The sequence below is a fragment of the Simochromis diagramma genome, unplaced genomic scaffold (assembly GCF_900408965.1).
Source record: "Simochromis diagramma unplaced genomic scaffold, fSimDia1.1 OVJJ01000344.1, whole genome shotgun sequence".
Lineage (NCBI taxonomy): Eukaryota > Metazoa > Chordata > Actinopteri > Cichliformes > Cichlidae > Simochromis > Simochromis diagramma.
This window is the reverse complement of record NW_024387375.1, coordinates 8,358,388-8,373,880: the sequence shown is the minus strand read 5'-3', so window position 1 is coordinate 8,373,880 and position 15,493 is coordinate 8,358,388. Positions and strand designations below refer to the sequence as shown.

The 15,493-nt window shown below is 42.8% G+C and overlaps 2 protein-coding genes across 2 annotated transcripts; one reads left to right on the top strand and one right to left on the bottom strand.

The window, feature by feature from the left end:
* Positions 1-1,267: 1,267 nt before the first annotated feature.
* On the top strand, positions 1,268-7,294 carry vtna (vitronectin a). Its single transcript, XM_040008521.1, has 8 exons — positions 1,268-1,401; positions 2,013-2,132; positions 2,225-2,617; positions 2,731-2,870; positions 3,664-3,820; positions 3,909-4,061; positions 4,144-4,644; positions 6,428-7,294. Exons 1-8 carry the CDS (start codon positions 1,344-1,346, stop codon positions 6,547-6,549), a joined length of 1,644 nt encoding a protein of 547 aa, XP_039864455.1. The 5' UTR covers positions 1,268-1,343; the 3' UTR covers positions 6,550-7,294.
* On the bottom strand, positions 6,926-15,406 carry scarf1 (scavenger receptor class F, member 1). Its single transcript, XM_040008518.1, has 12 exons — positions 14,369-15,406; positions 14,164-14,271; positions 13,834-13,895; positions 13,646-13,747; positions 12,974-13,514; positions 12,392-12,610; positions 11,002-11,130; positions 10,327-10,433; positions 10,100-10,217; positions 9,858-9,982; positions 9,500-9,637; positions 6,926-9,374 (listed from the first exon to the last, which is right to left on the bottom strand). Exons 1-12 carry the CDS (start codon positions 14,488-14,490, stop codon positions 8,260-8,262), a joined length of 2,886 nt encoding a protein of 961 aa, XP_039864452.1. The 5' UTR covers positions 14,491-15,406; the 3' UTR covers positions 6,926-8,259.
* Positions 15,407-15,493: the final 87 nt, after the last annotated feature.

The window sequence follows — 15,493 nt, the reverse complement described above, 5'->3', positions numbered from 1 at the left end:
TTGTAGTTAATGCGTCATTTTCATAACATAATTGGTGATATAGGTTACAAGCAAGTCTGGCGCTGAACAGAAATGGTCGCGCTATGCTCCTTTGTTTATTGTGCATAAATAGTGAATTGTCCTGACACAATATTGCGTTTCGCTTCTGTTATTATGGTACATTGACAAAAACATATACTTTTATTCACAGGATAAAACAGTTGTTTTGTATCACTAATTGCCCAGTACGATTACAGCATACAGTATTATTGTCACTGCTACATTTCTGTAATGGGTACCAGAAATTATTTCCACTACTAATTAATTACCCTTGAGCTCAAAGGTCCTATTAATAAACGGTTAACGAATGTGTATTTATGACGACGATTTGTGAGACTGGTAAACTTATGATACGTACGATGGTCTTTACTTTCTACACGGTGCATTTCAAGGTCCTGCACCCATCCGTCGGTAAACTGTACCTGGGCTTGTTGCAGTGACCTGAAGTTACTAAACTTCATGAGTGTATGCACTCACTCCAAGAACCGTGTAATTATAAATATGCATATAAATATGCTACGATGAGATAGCTGACTTCATCTAACTAGCAAATGTTTTCCAGGCTACGTTGGTGATGCAGTTTTTTTTTTAAATGATATTTTAAAAAAAATATCATTTATTTATGTATGATATTTTTGTCATGTGATTTTAAAGCCAGTCCTACAACCGCATCCAAGAATAACATGCAGCTTATCTCAGAACTGTCGGTGAAAATTATTCTTGGAGCTAGGTTTAATTGAGCTGCATTTTAAAGAGGTGCAATTTCACAATTTGTGTATATTTTCTAAGTTCACTATTTTGTCATGTGTTGAGAAAAACACAGATTTAAAAATTACATGGTCTAATATTTACATTTAGCATAACTGCAACATGCTTTTTTTCGTTTTTTTTTTAAAGACTCGAAAGGACTTGAAATTCAAAATTTCAGACTTGTGACTTTACTTGGACTTTTACACCAGTGACTTGAGACTCGACTCTGACTTGCCTGACATTACTTGAGACTTGACTTGAGACTTGAGGATAAAGACTTGAGACTTACTTGAGACTTGCAAAACAATGACTTGGTCCCACCTCTGTTAAAATGTACAAACATCTTTGGTCAGATGTCAAACAGTAATCCCCACACCCACCCCATTGATCTTTTCCCCCTCTCAGTCTGTGTTTATTTGTCCGAGTAGACAGAAGTCTGCAAATAAGGTTCAAGTGAATGAGGAGGTGGGGTGACTGGCACATGCTTCCAATGATAGGGAGCACACAGGCCTTCATTATTTCCTCAGTCTGTCCTCGGACACAGAGGAGGCAACATGGACCTGTGGGCCGTGCTGCTGCTCACTCTGCTCGCCGACACTTTGGCTTCAGACGGTGAGTCTAACAAAATCTACTTTTGACTTCATGAAGACTTCGTTGTGAGAAACATAGAGTAGCTTTGTGCTCTGTTCAGGACCCTGCTTCAGATCTGATTTGGGACCCATTGCGTACAAGTTTGGGTGGTAAAAGTTGAATTATGTTCATTAACTGTTGTATTAAAATGTCTGACGCATAAACTTTGAGGCACTAGCAAACAATTTGCTTAACAAGTAGACATATTTATTATTGTCAGTACAGCTAATAAAAAACAATTCATTTGATTATTTTCATAATAAATTAATTATTTTGTTTCCAAAATGTTGTTAAATATGTGGAAAAATGAGTAAAGTCTTTAGAGCACTTTGTTAAATCTACAAAACTGTAATCATTTTGAATTATTACAACTGTCTTTTAATATATTGTGTTACGTTTCGGTAACAATTGCCTAATTCACTGTAAGATTGAGTTTTCCATATCCCATGAGTCTGTGCCGCTGGCATGCAGTCAAAGCCTCATGGGAGCTGTAATCAAATTTACGTTTATTAACCAAAGGAGGAAATGAATTTTGTTCTGAGGTACAAACAGCGGAGAGAGGGAATGACTGAAGCATGTTGTTTTATCTCCAGAGTCATGTTTGGACCGCTGCGAAAATGGCTTTGACGCCCGGAAGAAGTGCCAGTGTGACTCCATGTGCAAGTACTACAAAAGCTGCTGCTCTGACTTTGAATCCACCTGCAATATGATGAGTAAGAAACCTCTCTGCTCATTGGTTCATTCATTCTGTTAAGAACTCACAGGTCAAAAATGGATGTTGACATTTCTCTCACACCCCCCTCAGCTCGCGGAGACACATTTCAGTTTGCAGAAGATGATTATTACGATGGGCAATCTGAGAGCACGCCTCAGCCCACACGTCGTTCAGCACGCAACCAGCTGAGGCCTACACAACCGCCGGACTTCAATCCCAGAGCGCAAGAACGCCCTGAGACCACGCTGGAAATGACGAGACCGACCAGACTGAGAGTCTCTAACATCCCGCCGACACGTGCGACACACCCAGACACCCACACATTGGAGGACTCCATCACGACCAGCGCAGCAACCGAGGTGACCACAGTTCCTGCCACAACAGCCACCACCGTGGCCCCTGATCCAGATGCTGAGGTCTGCAGTGGCAGACCTTTTGACGCCTTCATGCAGATCAAAAATGGCTCCATCTATGCTTTCAGAGGTCAGTGAGTGAATTCATCTGTTACAAGACAACCTTTCAGGCTCTGTCATGGTCTCGCTCATGTTTGAAAGTAACAAATAAAACAGCATGATCGCTCTGGCTTTGTTTTCCAGGGGAGTACTTCTTTGAACTTGACCAGAAGGCAGTGCTCCCTGGTTATCCAAAGCTCATTAAGGATGTGTGGGGCATCAGCGGGTCCATTGATGCTGCGTTCACCCGCATCAACTGTCAGGGGAAGACCTACATCTTTAAGGTGGAACCAAAACAAATCAAATCCAATTATCTTTATAATTTTGGTCACTTTAATTGTTTGCAACTCTCCAAAGAAATCAAATGCTCTAAGAGAACAAAAATAATAATTCAACAATAGAAAAAAAAAGATAATTCAACACAACAATAAAGTACTGTTGGGCGAGGAACCATATTTGGTGACTTAAGTGGACATGAAAATTGGCCTCCTCGTGACTCACTGGGAGGTTGTAGAAACACATGGATTTCTCCCAGCTAATCAGCAAAGATCAGCTTATGTGACATTATTGCATCTGACCAATCATTAAAGGCCTGGAACATTTTAAACTTCCAATCAAATTCTTCCTGAATTTAGGAAATTGGCTTTTCCCCCATGCCTACTCCCACACTTGTGGTTAAAGCATTAAAACTAACAGGGGTTGGCAGGGCTGCACTCTGATATGTGTGTTATATTTATGAAAATTGCCAGTGTGAAACAAGGAAAATGTTCAAAAATAAATCCTCCTTTAAATATGTATTTTATTCTTATAGTCTTTTGTAGAAAAAAATGCTCTAAATGTGTGAGGAACCATATATGATAACTTCAGTGACTTTGCACTATAAAAAAGTAAAAAAAACTTTGAAAAAAGTTTGCTTTTTTAATGTCCTCCAATAACACTCAAATTTTCCATTTCCATGTATTTCAATGACTGCCTTATAAAGGGCAAAGCCAATATTGGAAACATTATGTCATAGTTTAGGTTTAAAAGTATTTTTAAAAAGCTAATCTACTACAAATTTGATGTTTACCCATGTAGGGAAACAAGTACTGGAGGTTTGACAATGGCGTGCTGGATGATGACTATCCCCGATACATAAACGTTGGCTTTGACCGGATTCCCGATCATGTGGACGCAGCGTTTGCCCTTCCTGCCCACAGCCACCACGGAAAAGAGAAGGTCTATTTTTTCAAAGGTACAACCAGATGCTTTGGTTTGCATACATCTCCAGCTGTTCCTGTAGTACTGAACATCAGTGGCTCATCATACCATCCTTTCTGCAGGTGACCAGTATTATGTGTATGAGTTTTTGCACCAGCCGTCTCATGAGGAGTGCATCAAAATGTCTGAGAGCTCTCCGTCCACTCCCTTCAGGCGCTACACTGATGTGTACTACAACAACTATGAGCGTTTCTTCGGCGAGCTCTTCTCTGACCGTGAGTTGTGCAGTTATAGACCTATTTGTGCAGACAGGAGTCACACGTGTGTGTGGTTTAACTTATTTTTAATCTTCTGCAGTGCCTCAGCATCATAGTAAGCACCACTTTATTAACAAGGACTGGAAGGGCCTCAGGTCTCCAGTGGATGCTGCCATGGCGGGCAGAATCTACATCAGTCCTTGGAGGTCGACGCGACGCCGCTACAACAGCCAGCAAGGCCAGCAGTGGGACCAGCAGTGGGACCAGCAGTGGAACCAGCAGTGGAACCAGCAGTGGGGTCGGCGGAGACAAAATCGTTCACCCTCCTGGGGCTCCTTTGCTGAGCAGGGAATGAACATGGGGCGGGAATTTGCTGAAAGAGGGATGGAAATGGGTATGAGACTGGCAGAGAGGAGGATGGAAATGGCAGAGAGGCTGGGACAAGGCTGGGACAGACGGTGGGATCAAGACTGGGACCAGGACAGATGGAGAGATCGTTATGGCCAGAACAACAGAGGCAACTATGACTCCAGAGATGACCGATACGGCTACGACTTCCAAAGGGAGATGCCCATACAGACCGTCTACTTCTTCAAAGAAGGTAACAGATTCAGAATGGGACGCACCGTATCAAACAATGTTTCTGAAAATGTATTCAATCATTCATTTCCACTGCCTTACAACATGTGGTTAATTGGTTATTTTGTAATTCATAGTAATATAAATTAGAAAAGCAGCAAAGCATTGCATTTAAAAAGTGCAGTTTAACATTTTCTTTGTTAAATTAAGCAACAGTTTGTAGATTTCAGTCCATGTTGACATGATAGCATCACACAGTTGCTGCAGTTTTTATCGGCTGCACATCCACCACATCCCAAAGGTTCTCTCCTGGAGATCTCGTGGCTGTGGTCATTTGAGTGCAGTGAACTCGTTGTTATATTTAAGGAACAAGTTTGAAATGATCTGAGCTTTGTGGCATGGTCTGCTATCCTGCTGGAACCAGCAATCAGAAGATGGGTTTGCTGTGGCCATAAAGGGATGGACATGGTCAGCATTAATACTCAGGTAGGCGGTGTTTGAGAGGCCTGAAGTAAGCGAAGACACCACCACCACCACCCTGAACTGCTGGGAAAAGGCAGGATGGATCCATGTTGTTTTTTTACAACAAATTCTGACCCGGCTATCTGAATGTTTCAGACGAGGCAACGTTTACCCAAGCTTCTATTAGCCTCAGTTTCCTGTTTTTAGCTGGCTGAAGTGGCATCCAGTGCGGTCTTCTGCTGCAGTAGTTCATCTGCTTCAAAGGGCTGAGCGTTCAGTGATGCTCTTCTGCATACCTTGGCTGTAAAGAGTGCCTTTTTTGAGTTACCTGTTGTCTTCCAATCAGCTCGAAGCACTTTGGCTATTCTCCTCTTTCCGCTGACATTAACAAAGCATTTCACACAGAAAATGCCACTTCCACACTCCAACACTCCATCTGTTTGTGGCAGAGGGCTGCCCCTCCCTGAGCCTGGTTCTGCCAGAGGTTTCTTCCTGTTAAAATTGAGTTTTTCCTTCCCACTGTTACCAAATGCTTCCTCACTGGGGGCTGTCTAATTTTGGGGGTTTTCTGTGTTTTGCTGTAGGGTCTGTACAATTTAAAGCACCTTGAGGTGACTAACAACCATGTGACAGTCAAAAAGAACCTAAATCACCTTTCTTCACCATTCTACCCCTAACTAATGAAGTTATCAGTGAGTGTACATTAATCATTACAAAGTCAGCTAGAGCAGAAGGAAAGAGAAAAGGCATATCCCATGAGTTATTGTCTTTATTTCAAGGTTTCCTGGGAACTGTAATCAAATCAAATCCATTTTAAGGAAGATGAGGATGTTAAAGAAAAAGAATATCTCATGCTCATAATCCCCCACAGCAAAAGCAGGGCCGTTATTAACAGCAATGCTTATGAAGGCTAGTACAATAATGGTTAAATGACTAAATAACAATGATGAATTTATCATTGTTCAAATATTGTGTGTTTGGTCTTCACACTGCTGGCACATAAACTAAGAGCTGAGTCACAGCTGTAGACGGCAGACAGCTGGGGGAGGCAACAGGAACTAACGTGCTCGGCTCTCTCTCACCACACACTAGTTTCATTACATTTTAATGCTGTATATAGTTCATACAGCAAAAAACAGATGCCTAACATTGTTTCTGTTTTATACTTTACTCCAAGTGCATTTCTGTTTGTAATCTTTACGTCATATTCAGTGTCATTCTGGTTTTTGTTTAACCACTACTCCACACACTATAATAATAGTATAGTATGTGTACAAAGCAGACAATATGAATACTAACTGTGACTGGTAAGCATGTGTTGAGTGAGTTTTTGTGTTTTCTAGATAAATACTACAGAGTGGATATCAGGACTAAGAGAGTTGATCCTGCTGTTCCTCCATACCCCAGATCCATCGCCAAGTACTGGCTCGGCTGTTCGGACACCCCTGGAGCAGAGAAGAAGTAGTTTCCAGAATTTTAGTTTGTTATTTTGATCAGTGTAACCCAGTTAGCGTGTAATAGAGCTGTTGTTTTTACTGCAGTAGGCAGTGGTAGGGGTTAAAAGTGTCGAACATGCGCAGTGTAACACACAGCTAGCTGACTTCAGCAAATATTGGTGTATCGGTGAGAGTCCACATGCAGCTTAGGGCCAAAGTTCAGCTGGCTGACTTTCAGTCAGCTTTATTAAACGCAGCTAAAGTGAAAAACACATTTAACAGAGAGACCCAGAGACAGCAACGTTTATCCGTCTGAAAGCTAAACTCTGTTAATGATAATTAATCTGCAATTATTACTGTATTCATTACTGTGTATTCTGAATAATGTATCTACAAAAGCCAAAGTGTTTATTGTCTTTTTATTAATCACGGTCATGTTTATACAGTGAAATAATAATACTATAAAATATTAACACAGACTTCAGGGGAGGTTTAATTCACCAGTGGTCACAAGCAGGGCAGCAATGTGTTTCTAACCCCACAGCAGTGTTCGTGCGCTGTGGACTCGCAGGAAACTTTAACATTGGGTCACAGAAGTACAAACATTTTTACAATTCCAGTTCTCTGACTGATTTATACGATAGAATAAACAACCCTGCCGGGCTTTTCCCTCATGTGTAAAGCATGTACTGATTCTGAGTGAATCGCGACTACAATCTGTTACAGCCTGTTCTTACCTGAGTTTCATCCAAGACTAATAAAATATCCACAGAGCAGCAGACTCAGATCCTTTCCTCACACTTAACTGAATCAATCAAATCAATCAAAAAGTTCATCACACTCATTTTATTATCTTCTGGGAACCCACCCAGATGTTCATCACTGCTTCTTTTTCCACAAACTTCCACTCTTTACTTCCATTTATCCTTTCTGACTATATAAGCACAATAGGTGCAGATATTACATCTGTCCATCCATCCATCATGGGGGTGCTGGAGCCAATCCCATGGATCGTCACACATTCACATTCACACTTTCAGCCTATTTAGATTCACTAATTAATCTAACATACATGCCTTTGGGCTGCGGGAGGGACTCAGAGTACCCAGAGAGAACAGAAAGGCCCCAAAACAGCCAATGGATTCAAACCCAGGACCCAGCTGATGTTGCTCCTAAAGCTGTTGGCTAATGAAAGTCTAAATGCAGGACTTTCACCCACGAGACTGTAAGTTTGTGCTAACGTAAAAGTAAATATTTTGATTTTTAGGCTTAGATTAAAATAATACTAAAAAGAGTAGTTTCAGTTTTCAGTTGCAGTTGTTTTTAGGTTAAACCAGAAACACTTGGTTACAGGTTTAGAGAAAATATGTTTAGTGAGTATTGAAAAGGCCTGAAGAAAAACTAAGTTGCAAAGATAAAAATTCATAACAGCATGATCGGTTGGTTCAGGGTCATGGTACTGGGGAAACATGGGTTACAGTGTGGGAACAACACCAAGGCAACAACGGACTGTGTAGCGTTCTTGTTAGAAAACACCCTATTTTCTTGTTCCATCTGTTGCTTGAAATTTCATTAACGGTTGCTATTTTTAAAATCACAATTTCTCTGTCATTTCAGTCATGTGAGCTGCAGCTGCACAAATCTCTCAGAGAAGCTTTCCCCATTGTTCAGTTATAACTGCAGGATAACAAACATGCGGCTGTTTTTCGATCAGTCCTGCTGACCCGTTTTCTCAGAGGTCACGAGTTTTTGATCTGGACATTTTCGTACCAGGGTTCATCAGTCACACTGACCGCCGCTCCTTCGTTGGTGATGATTTCAATGGGGCTTGCGCCATCTCCCACGGGTCTCAGAGTCCGGTAGGAGCTCTCAATTTGTTCTTCATGATGCGGGGCAGCGTGCTGCCTTTCGTCTCCTTCGGCCCGCAGATTAGACCCAGAGTCGGCTGACGCCACTTCAGGGACGCTCTTTAAAATGGACGACAGCGGACGTTTTGGAGTGCCACTCTCTGTTGGCAGTGTGCCATTCGATCCAGCTGCATCAGAGGAGTTGTGGGAGGAGTGCTTCCTCCTGATTGGCTTACAAACTCCAGCCTCCCTTGTAGACGGTCCTCCCTGCTCCCAAACAGCCGCCCGAGCTCCCAGCTTCTTCCTGGGTGGTTTGATGATGCCTTCACTCCCCTTCGGCTTAGGCCTGCCAGACTCCTGCTCTTTTTGCCTCTGGAGGCTGCCCAGTCTTCGCAGCATCGCCTGAACGGGGCCCTCAGAGCTCGGCTCTGTTTTTGTGATGGGCTTACCCGCCTTACCCACCGTCACATACACAGTGGTGACCTTATGAGAGCCCCCTTCTTGAGCATCAGAGGCGGACGATGTCCCTTTATGAGCAGCTGTGTTAGACATAGTCCGCCTCCGTCCTGATGCTCCAGGAACCTGCAGGGTGGACCTTGATGGGGTTCTGTCTACTTCCTGGTCAGCCTCCTCACAGTTTAACTCCTGACTGTCGGTCACATCCACTCCATCTTTCTCCTTCTCGCCCTCAAGTCCGTTCCCCTCCCCAGTTCTAGCTGTGCTTCCCTGACTTTGCAGGGCCGATAGCATCAAAACCCCCCAGGATGATTTGGGTTTGCTGCGAGGGAGAGCACAAGGGTCCTGAGCAGAGCCACGCCTCTCTTTGGGGCTGAAGCGGGTGCCTTCTGCAAATGAGACGGATGGCCGCTTGGCCTTGGCAATGCTGGAGGTGCGAGGGATGTTAAAGGGTGAGGAGATGTCCTCGCTGCTGAAGCCCGATGGGTCTAAGAACATGTTACACTTTGAGCTCATCTCCTGGAACTCACCGCCCGCCACAGCCGGGATGTCTAACAGAAACAGAGCAAAACATCAACCAGTGCCAGAAAGAGTTTTTAAAAGTGGCAGTTCTACCTTGCACCAAAGGAGGGCACTATAAACTTTGTTAACTGGTGAACTTTATTTTTGCCCCTACCTTCCATTGGAGGGACGCAGTAAAGAGCCTCTCCCGTCTCCTCATCGCTGTCGAAGGACGATCCCTCCGTCACCCAGCCAGAGGAAGGAGGCTCAATGAAGCTGTGGTTGAAGGTCAGCTCAGGGTCATGGTGTGACACTGTGTGTGTTTACATGAGACATAGAAAGCAGATTAATTTAAAAAGAATAATAATAATAGAACTAAATATCACAGCTTCTGGTCATAATTCATGCACACAGTAGACGTTTTAAAAGAATTCAAATCTTAATGATGAATAAAATAGTCTTTTTTGTACTTTTATGAAGTTTGTATACAATAGTTGCATTACACTGTGAGCACTGTGAGTGGCAAGACTGACCGGTGACACGAGGCAGGCCAGAGGACCAGGCAGAGATACACGGCAGGGCAGCGCCAATGTTTGCCAGGACGCTATAAACGTGATACTTCATCCGAACCAAGAAGCCGCCATCAGCAACAGTTGTACTACGACCAAAAGAAATCATGTGAAGTTATATAGAATGATAAACGTAGCCTGCTTTCCATGTTTTACCGTCTATGCAAAGTGAAGATAAAATGCCTAAAAGAAAAGTAGCTGCTGACCTGTCTTTGTCTCTGTCACCAGCCGGGCGTCCTCCACAACACAAGCAGCAGCAAACTACAGCAAGAAGCAACAGGAGCAAAGGAACCAGCACACCCGCAAGCACAGCACCTCTGTAACCTGTCATTCAAACACACACACACAAACATGTAAAGGAAAGTACAAGACACACTAATGTACACATTTATACACAAAACTGACAGATAACTGAGTGGATGGATGGACGTACTGTTAGGACAGGCTCCAGTCACAGAGTCGCAGGCCACCCCCTCACCACAGTCGCAGACAGAAGAACAGTTGAAGCCAAACCGGAGGGCAGGGCAGCTGTTGTTACAGCTGGAAACATCCATGAGTCACAGTGAGTAAGAAAGTTAAATCAAGATTTTATTTTAGTACTGGGTGAACACATAACGATGACGTACAAGCATCACAGAGAAGAAAGTTAAGGGGGCCACGTTTTCCATGTTTTAACCTACTAACCTCAGATCATACACTCAGGGCAAGAGAAAGAGTGAAATCAGAAAAAAATTACAATTTGAAGGCTTCTTGAAAAGAGTTCAATGTAGTTTTATTAGTTGAAACCTTGACTGCGATTACACCAGTGGGCAATATATGGTTGGATAATGTAAAGGACATCCAAGTCATGAAGGTAGTTAGTGTCATTTTTTTTTACCATGGTTGGTGTGACTAGAAAACTTCTGCAATGCTACCACCTTTTGGAACATCCCAAAACTAATTAGGTTAATTGTAAGTTTCTAAATTGCTCGATTGTCAGTTAAACACAGTCTTTAACTGATCTGGGAGTGCAGTTTAACTATTTAAAATCTAAATCCTAACCTTTGATAAAAGCTGCATCTGCAACAGTAAGTTTATCCAACAGTAAGCAATGCTTTAATTTTCTCACCTCTCTCCCTGGAAGCCTGGCGCACAGACACATTTTCCTGTCACATGATGGCAGTTGCCATGAAAACAAGGACTACACGTCAAGAGGCAGGCGTCTCCAAACCTCCCGTTAAGGCAGCGCTCCTGACACCTGGACGAGGACAGAAAAACGAGGACAGAGATTACTAACACACTTACACTGTTGGTGGTACAAACTTTCCATCCTCTATAAGCAGACTGTTTTTGAGCTTAAGTGTCATAAGCAGTGCTCATGTTTTACCACATGGATCATTTTATTAATTTTGCATCTTTAGGCAACTTAATCCATAAGTTTTAACTCTTCCAAGCAACTCTTTGAATCCGTCATGTTCAAGAGACTGCAGTACAGTTGTAAGCAGTGAATAACTTGGACTTTTTAGCAGATTCATCTCTTTTTGTTAAACTCAAATCATCTCTTGTCTTCTGGGTCTGACTTTCTGATTATGTCTCTAGTCAGCGAAATGCGCTTTGACAGCCAACTCACGGATGTCAGAGCCTCCCACGAACAGCTGTATGCACAAGTACGGAAGTGTTTTCACTCCCCAGATCACACCACAGGATGACAATGGAGCTTCTGACAAAAATAACTATAATCTGTGACAGACAGACAATTTACTGATTGATTGATTTTTCAGTTTGAGCTAAAGCATATGAACCACACTGATCACAGGATGCTTCCTAAGACCAGTGAGGTGCAGGCCGCTGATCATTTTTATTCTTCTTTTTTTTTTTAAATAACACAGTGATTAAGTAGCCAGTTATTACATTTTAGCATTTCTGTATATTTAGAACCCCAATTCCCAAAAAACTCAGAAGTAAAGATGGACAGAGGTTCAAAAAATTGAGCCATTAACTTGTGGAACAACTTCAGCTTTGACTAATTTTTATCTACAATACAGAATCTGTAGAAATCTCTGTGTGCAAGGGACACTACCAAAAATCAAAACCCGTGATCTTCGGGCCTTCAGACAGCACTGCATTAAAAACAGACATGAGGGATGCTACAAAGCCGTAAACGTGACCCTTTCGTAACATTTTTGAGATGTGTTGCTACCATCAAATCAAAAATGTGTAAATATTTTCCTTTAAATTGCATTTTCTATGTTCTACTGTGACTAAAATGCGAGTTTATGAGATCTGCAAATCATTTCATCATTTTACACGCGTCCTACTTTTTTGGAAATAAGGTTTTAATTGGAAAGCTACTTCTTTCCTTTTACCTATTAATTGCTTTGATTATGTCAAAGTGTAAAAACGCACCAAAAAAAGGTGGAAAATAATGACTCGTAATGTACTTTGTAAAGCAGTTAGTTGTAAATAGTGTAAATTTTTATGTATTGTTGCTAATGTTTCCCCAAAATATGCGCGCGCACCTGGGTCCAGTCCATCCGGGATCACAGCTCTGACACAACCCAGTTTTTGGGTCACAGGGTTCATTGTTCCTGCATCGTGGACACCCTTCTTTGCAGCCATCACCATGGAAACCAGATGAACATGGGCGGTCGCATCGCGTACCGTTCCAGCCCGGCTCACAGGCTGCACATGTGCCATCGATCAGAGAGCAAAGCTGGTTGTCTTTACAGTGACCACAACTGAAGACAAGGGATAAAGTTCAGCAGTGAGAACACACACATTCACGTGTATCCACCTTTCTTTCCACACACACACAGTCGTGTTTTTATATCATTGTGGGGACATCTAATTGATATAATGCTTTCCCTAGCTACTTACCCTAACCATCAGAAATGAATGCCTACCCCTAACCCTGACACTAAATCCACATTTTAAGTCTCACAAATGCCTTCGAACACACGGGGACGGGTTTTTCGTCCTCATAGGGGTTGTTGGTCCCCACAAGTATAGCAAGCTTTCAATATTTGGTCCCCGCAAAGATATGTAAACATGATATACACACAAACAAACAGAGACACAGGCACACACACATTGAAACCTACCTCCTTTTACAGTCAATGCCATACTTTCCTGCTTCACAGGGCTGGTTGCAGAAGACGCCCTTGTATCCTGGGTGGCACAGACACGTCCCACTCATTACGTCACAGCTGCTGTGTTTGAGGTTACATTTACAACTCTGGTCACAGCTGGTTCCCCACATGCCAGGCTTGCACTCGCACACACCATTGCGCTGATTACATGGGGACTGGTTACAGTCGCACGGGTTTGTACACCTCATCCCCCAGTGCCCCTTGTGGCACTGACACTTGCCTGTCTGCTGGTCACAGCTGGGGCCTACAGACCCACCGATATCACACTGGCACGGTTTGGCACAGGTTGAACCTGAATAGCTGGTGTCGCAGGTGCAGTTTCCGTGGATGGGGTGGCAGCGCCCGTGCCGGGAACACCTGCAGGTTTGCTTGCATAGTGGGCCCCAGCGGAGTGGGTGGCAGGTGCACTCGCCACTGGTTGGATGACAGCGCCCGTTAGGATAGCACTTACATATCTGACGGCAGTCTGGACCCCAGAACTCAAGAGGACAGTCTAGAAACAACACACCAGTGAGTACATAAAGAGCTATTACTAGACTAAAATATAGTAATTATTATCACTATAATGTTTTTATATTGTTATTTTTCTTCTTTCTTCTACAACGAATGGACGTTTTAACTCACTGGTTTTGCACTCAGCACCATAGTAGCCAGGTGGGCAGCGACATAATCCAGGATATAAACAGATCTCACCCTTCAAACAGGCCTGCTCACCCTCACATACAGCTGCACACAAACACAAAGAGAAAACAAAGCCAATGTAGAAGTGGTAACAGCATAGGAATAATAATCATTAGAATACTAGAACTTACGTATTGTGCACTCTTTTCCCTCCTGGCGCCATCCAAGGCAACAGAACAGGTTAGAGGGATCCCTAAGAATTACAGACATCATCAAATCAGCTTGATAAATCTGAAACCTTAGTAGAAAAAACACTCCAGTGCCTGCATTCAGCCATGTCATCCTAAAGAAGGACGGGCCACACAACCCACAAGCCAACAGTACAATCTCATGGCACTAATATTCATCACAAGAACTCAAAGCCAGACGAAGGCCGCCAAAAACTTTAATTCGGTAACCCGCTGTTGCCACTTAAGACTCAAAAGCCAGTATGTGCGAGTGAAGGAAAAGCTGGAGTTTACCTTATATTCTGGCAGACGTTCTTCCCAGCAGGATCCAGAGTGTGAGCGCAGGCCAGCGAGAAGCAGAGCAGAGCACTGAGAGCTCTGAGGAGAAGCTTCATCTCCAATCTGAAAGCACAACCAGGGACAAATATATTCCCGTCTTTATTTCTGCTCCCAACTTGTCTTTGTCTCAACTCGAGGGGAGAAAAACGAGGGGCAGTACCTATCTCTCAGCCTACCCTCCACCCTTCCCTCCACCCTTCCCTCTCTCTTTCTGTCCGGTGAGTCGTCTTGTGGCTCCAGCGTAGCCAGAGAGGTCGAAGCCCCCGGGTTTCCTCTTCCCATTTCCTGGGGAAGTCAGAGCCACTTCCTTCTATTCAGCCAGACACAAGAGCTTTTTAAAGATGGTCGAACACTAACACACAAAACTCGCCGTACACAACGATGGGGCGCGTACGAACAAACACACACGTACTGACGGTCACCCTTTTGTCAGAATCTATTGCAGTAGGTCTTACAGGAGATGATGAAGGAAGCCTTTGTCTTCCTTATAAGTCGTGAAAGTCGGTGAAAAGATGCCCATGTGATCAATTTGAGATCCAGTGAAAGCTTATTCAGCATTCTTTGTTCCTTTTCTTATGAGGGTAAAAAAAATGAACTGAGATTGTTTCACTTTTGTAAATATATTCTCTGTTTAATAGATGTTTTTATTGAAATCTCAATGTCACACATTTTCAGTTGTTTTATAATAAAAGTCACTCAGATGGCAAATAACACCTTAAATGTGTTTACATCATAAAAACAAACAAAGAAAATGCTCCATTACAAAGATGCTTACAAAAATAAATTGCCCACAAAGGATGTCAGGAGAAGGTGGTTTTACTCAATGTTCATTCATTCTCCCTTTACACATGCCACTGGCCTGCCTGAGTAGTTTCTACTACATTTAGAGGGAACAGAGGGGTTCATTTAAAGTGGTGGTGCTGAAAGCACACGTTTAGGGCACCACCATCAAATACCCGAATACTGATACATGATTGATTGATTTTTACACTACGAGCACTAAAATAAGGCTTATGGGGTTAAGATGCACTCTCCTAACCTGCACTGCACTCACTGCAACTTTTCTGTTTCCTTGTGCATAGAAGTGCTTCAGATCATTTAACCTCCTAAGACCCGAACTCTTCCACGGCATGCATTTTTAGTTTCTCTTTGATATTTGGACATATTGGGGCCCAATGAATGTAAAAACAAAGAATTACCAGATTTTTTTTTACCTTATTTTTGTTTTTAAGAAAAATAAGAGCCACATATGAGGATATTCATTTAAATTTTTGATAGAACAGTA

Coding starts and splice junctions, on each gene's coding strand:
- vtna (XM_040008521.1), top strand. CDS start 1,344: ATGGACCTGTGGGCCGTGCTGCTGCTCACTCTGCTCGCCGACACTTTG. Junction 2,133..2,224: donor ATCCACCTGCAATATGATGA/GTAAGAAACCTC, acceptor CACCCCCCTCAG/CTCGCGGAGACACATTTCAG. Junction 2,618..2,730: donor CTCCATCTATGCTTTCAGAG/GTCAGTGAGTGA, acceptor TTTGTTTTCCAG/GGGAGTACTTCTTTGAACTT.
- scarf1 (XM_040008518.1), bottom strand. CDS start 14,490: ATGGGAAGAGGAAACCCGGGGGCTTCGACCTCTCTGGCTACGCTGGAG. Junction 12,611..12,973: donor GGCATTGACTGTAAAAGGAG/GTAGGTTTCAAT, acceptor CCTTGTCTTCAG/TTGTGGTCACTGTAAAGACA. Junction 9,375..9,499: donor CTGCGTCCCTCCAATGGAAG/GTAGGGGCAAAA, acceptor TGTTTCTGTTAG/ACATCCCGGCTGTGGCGGGC.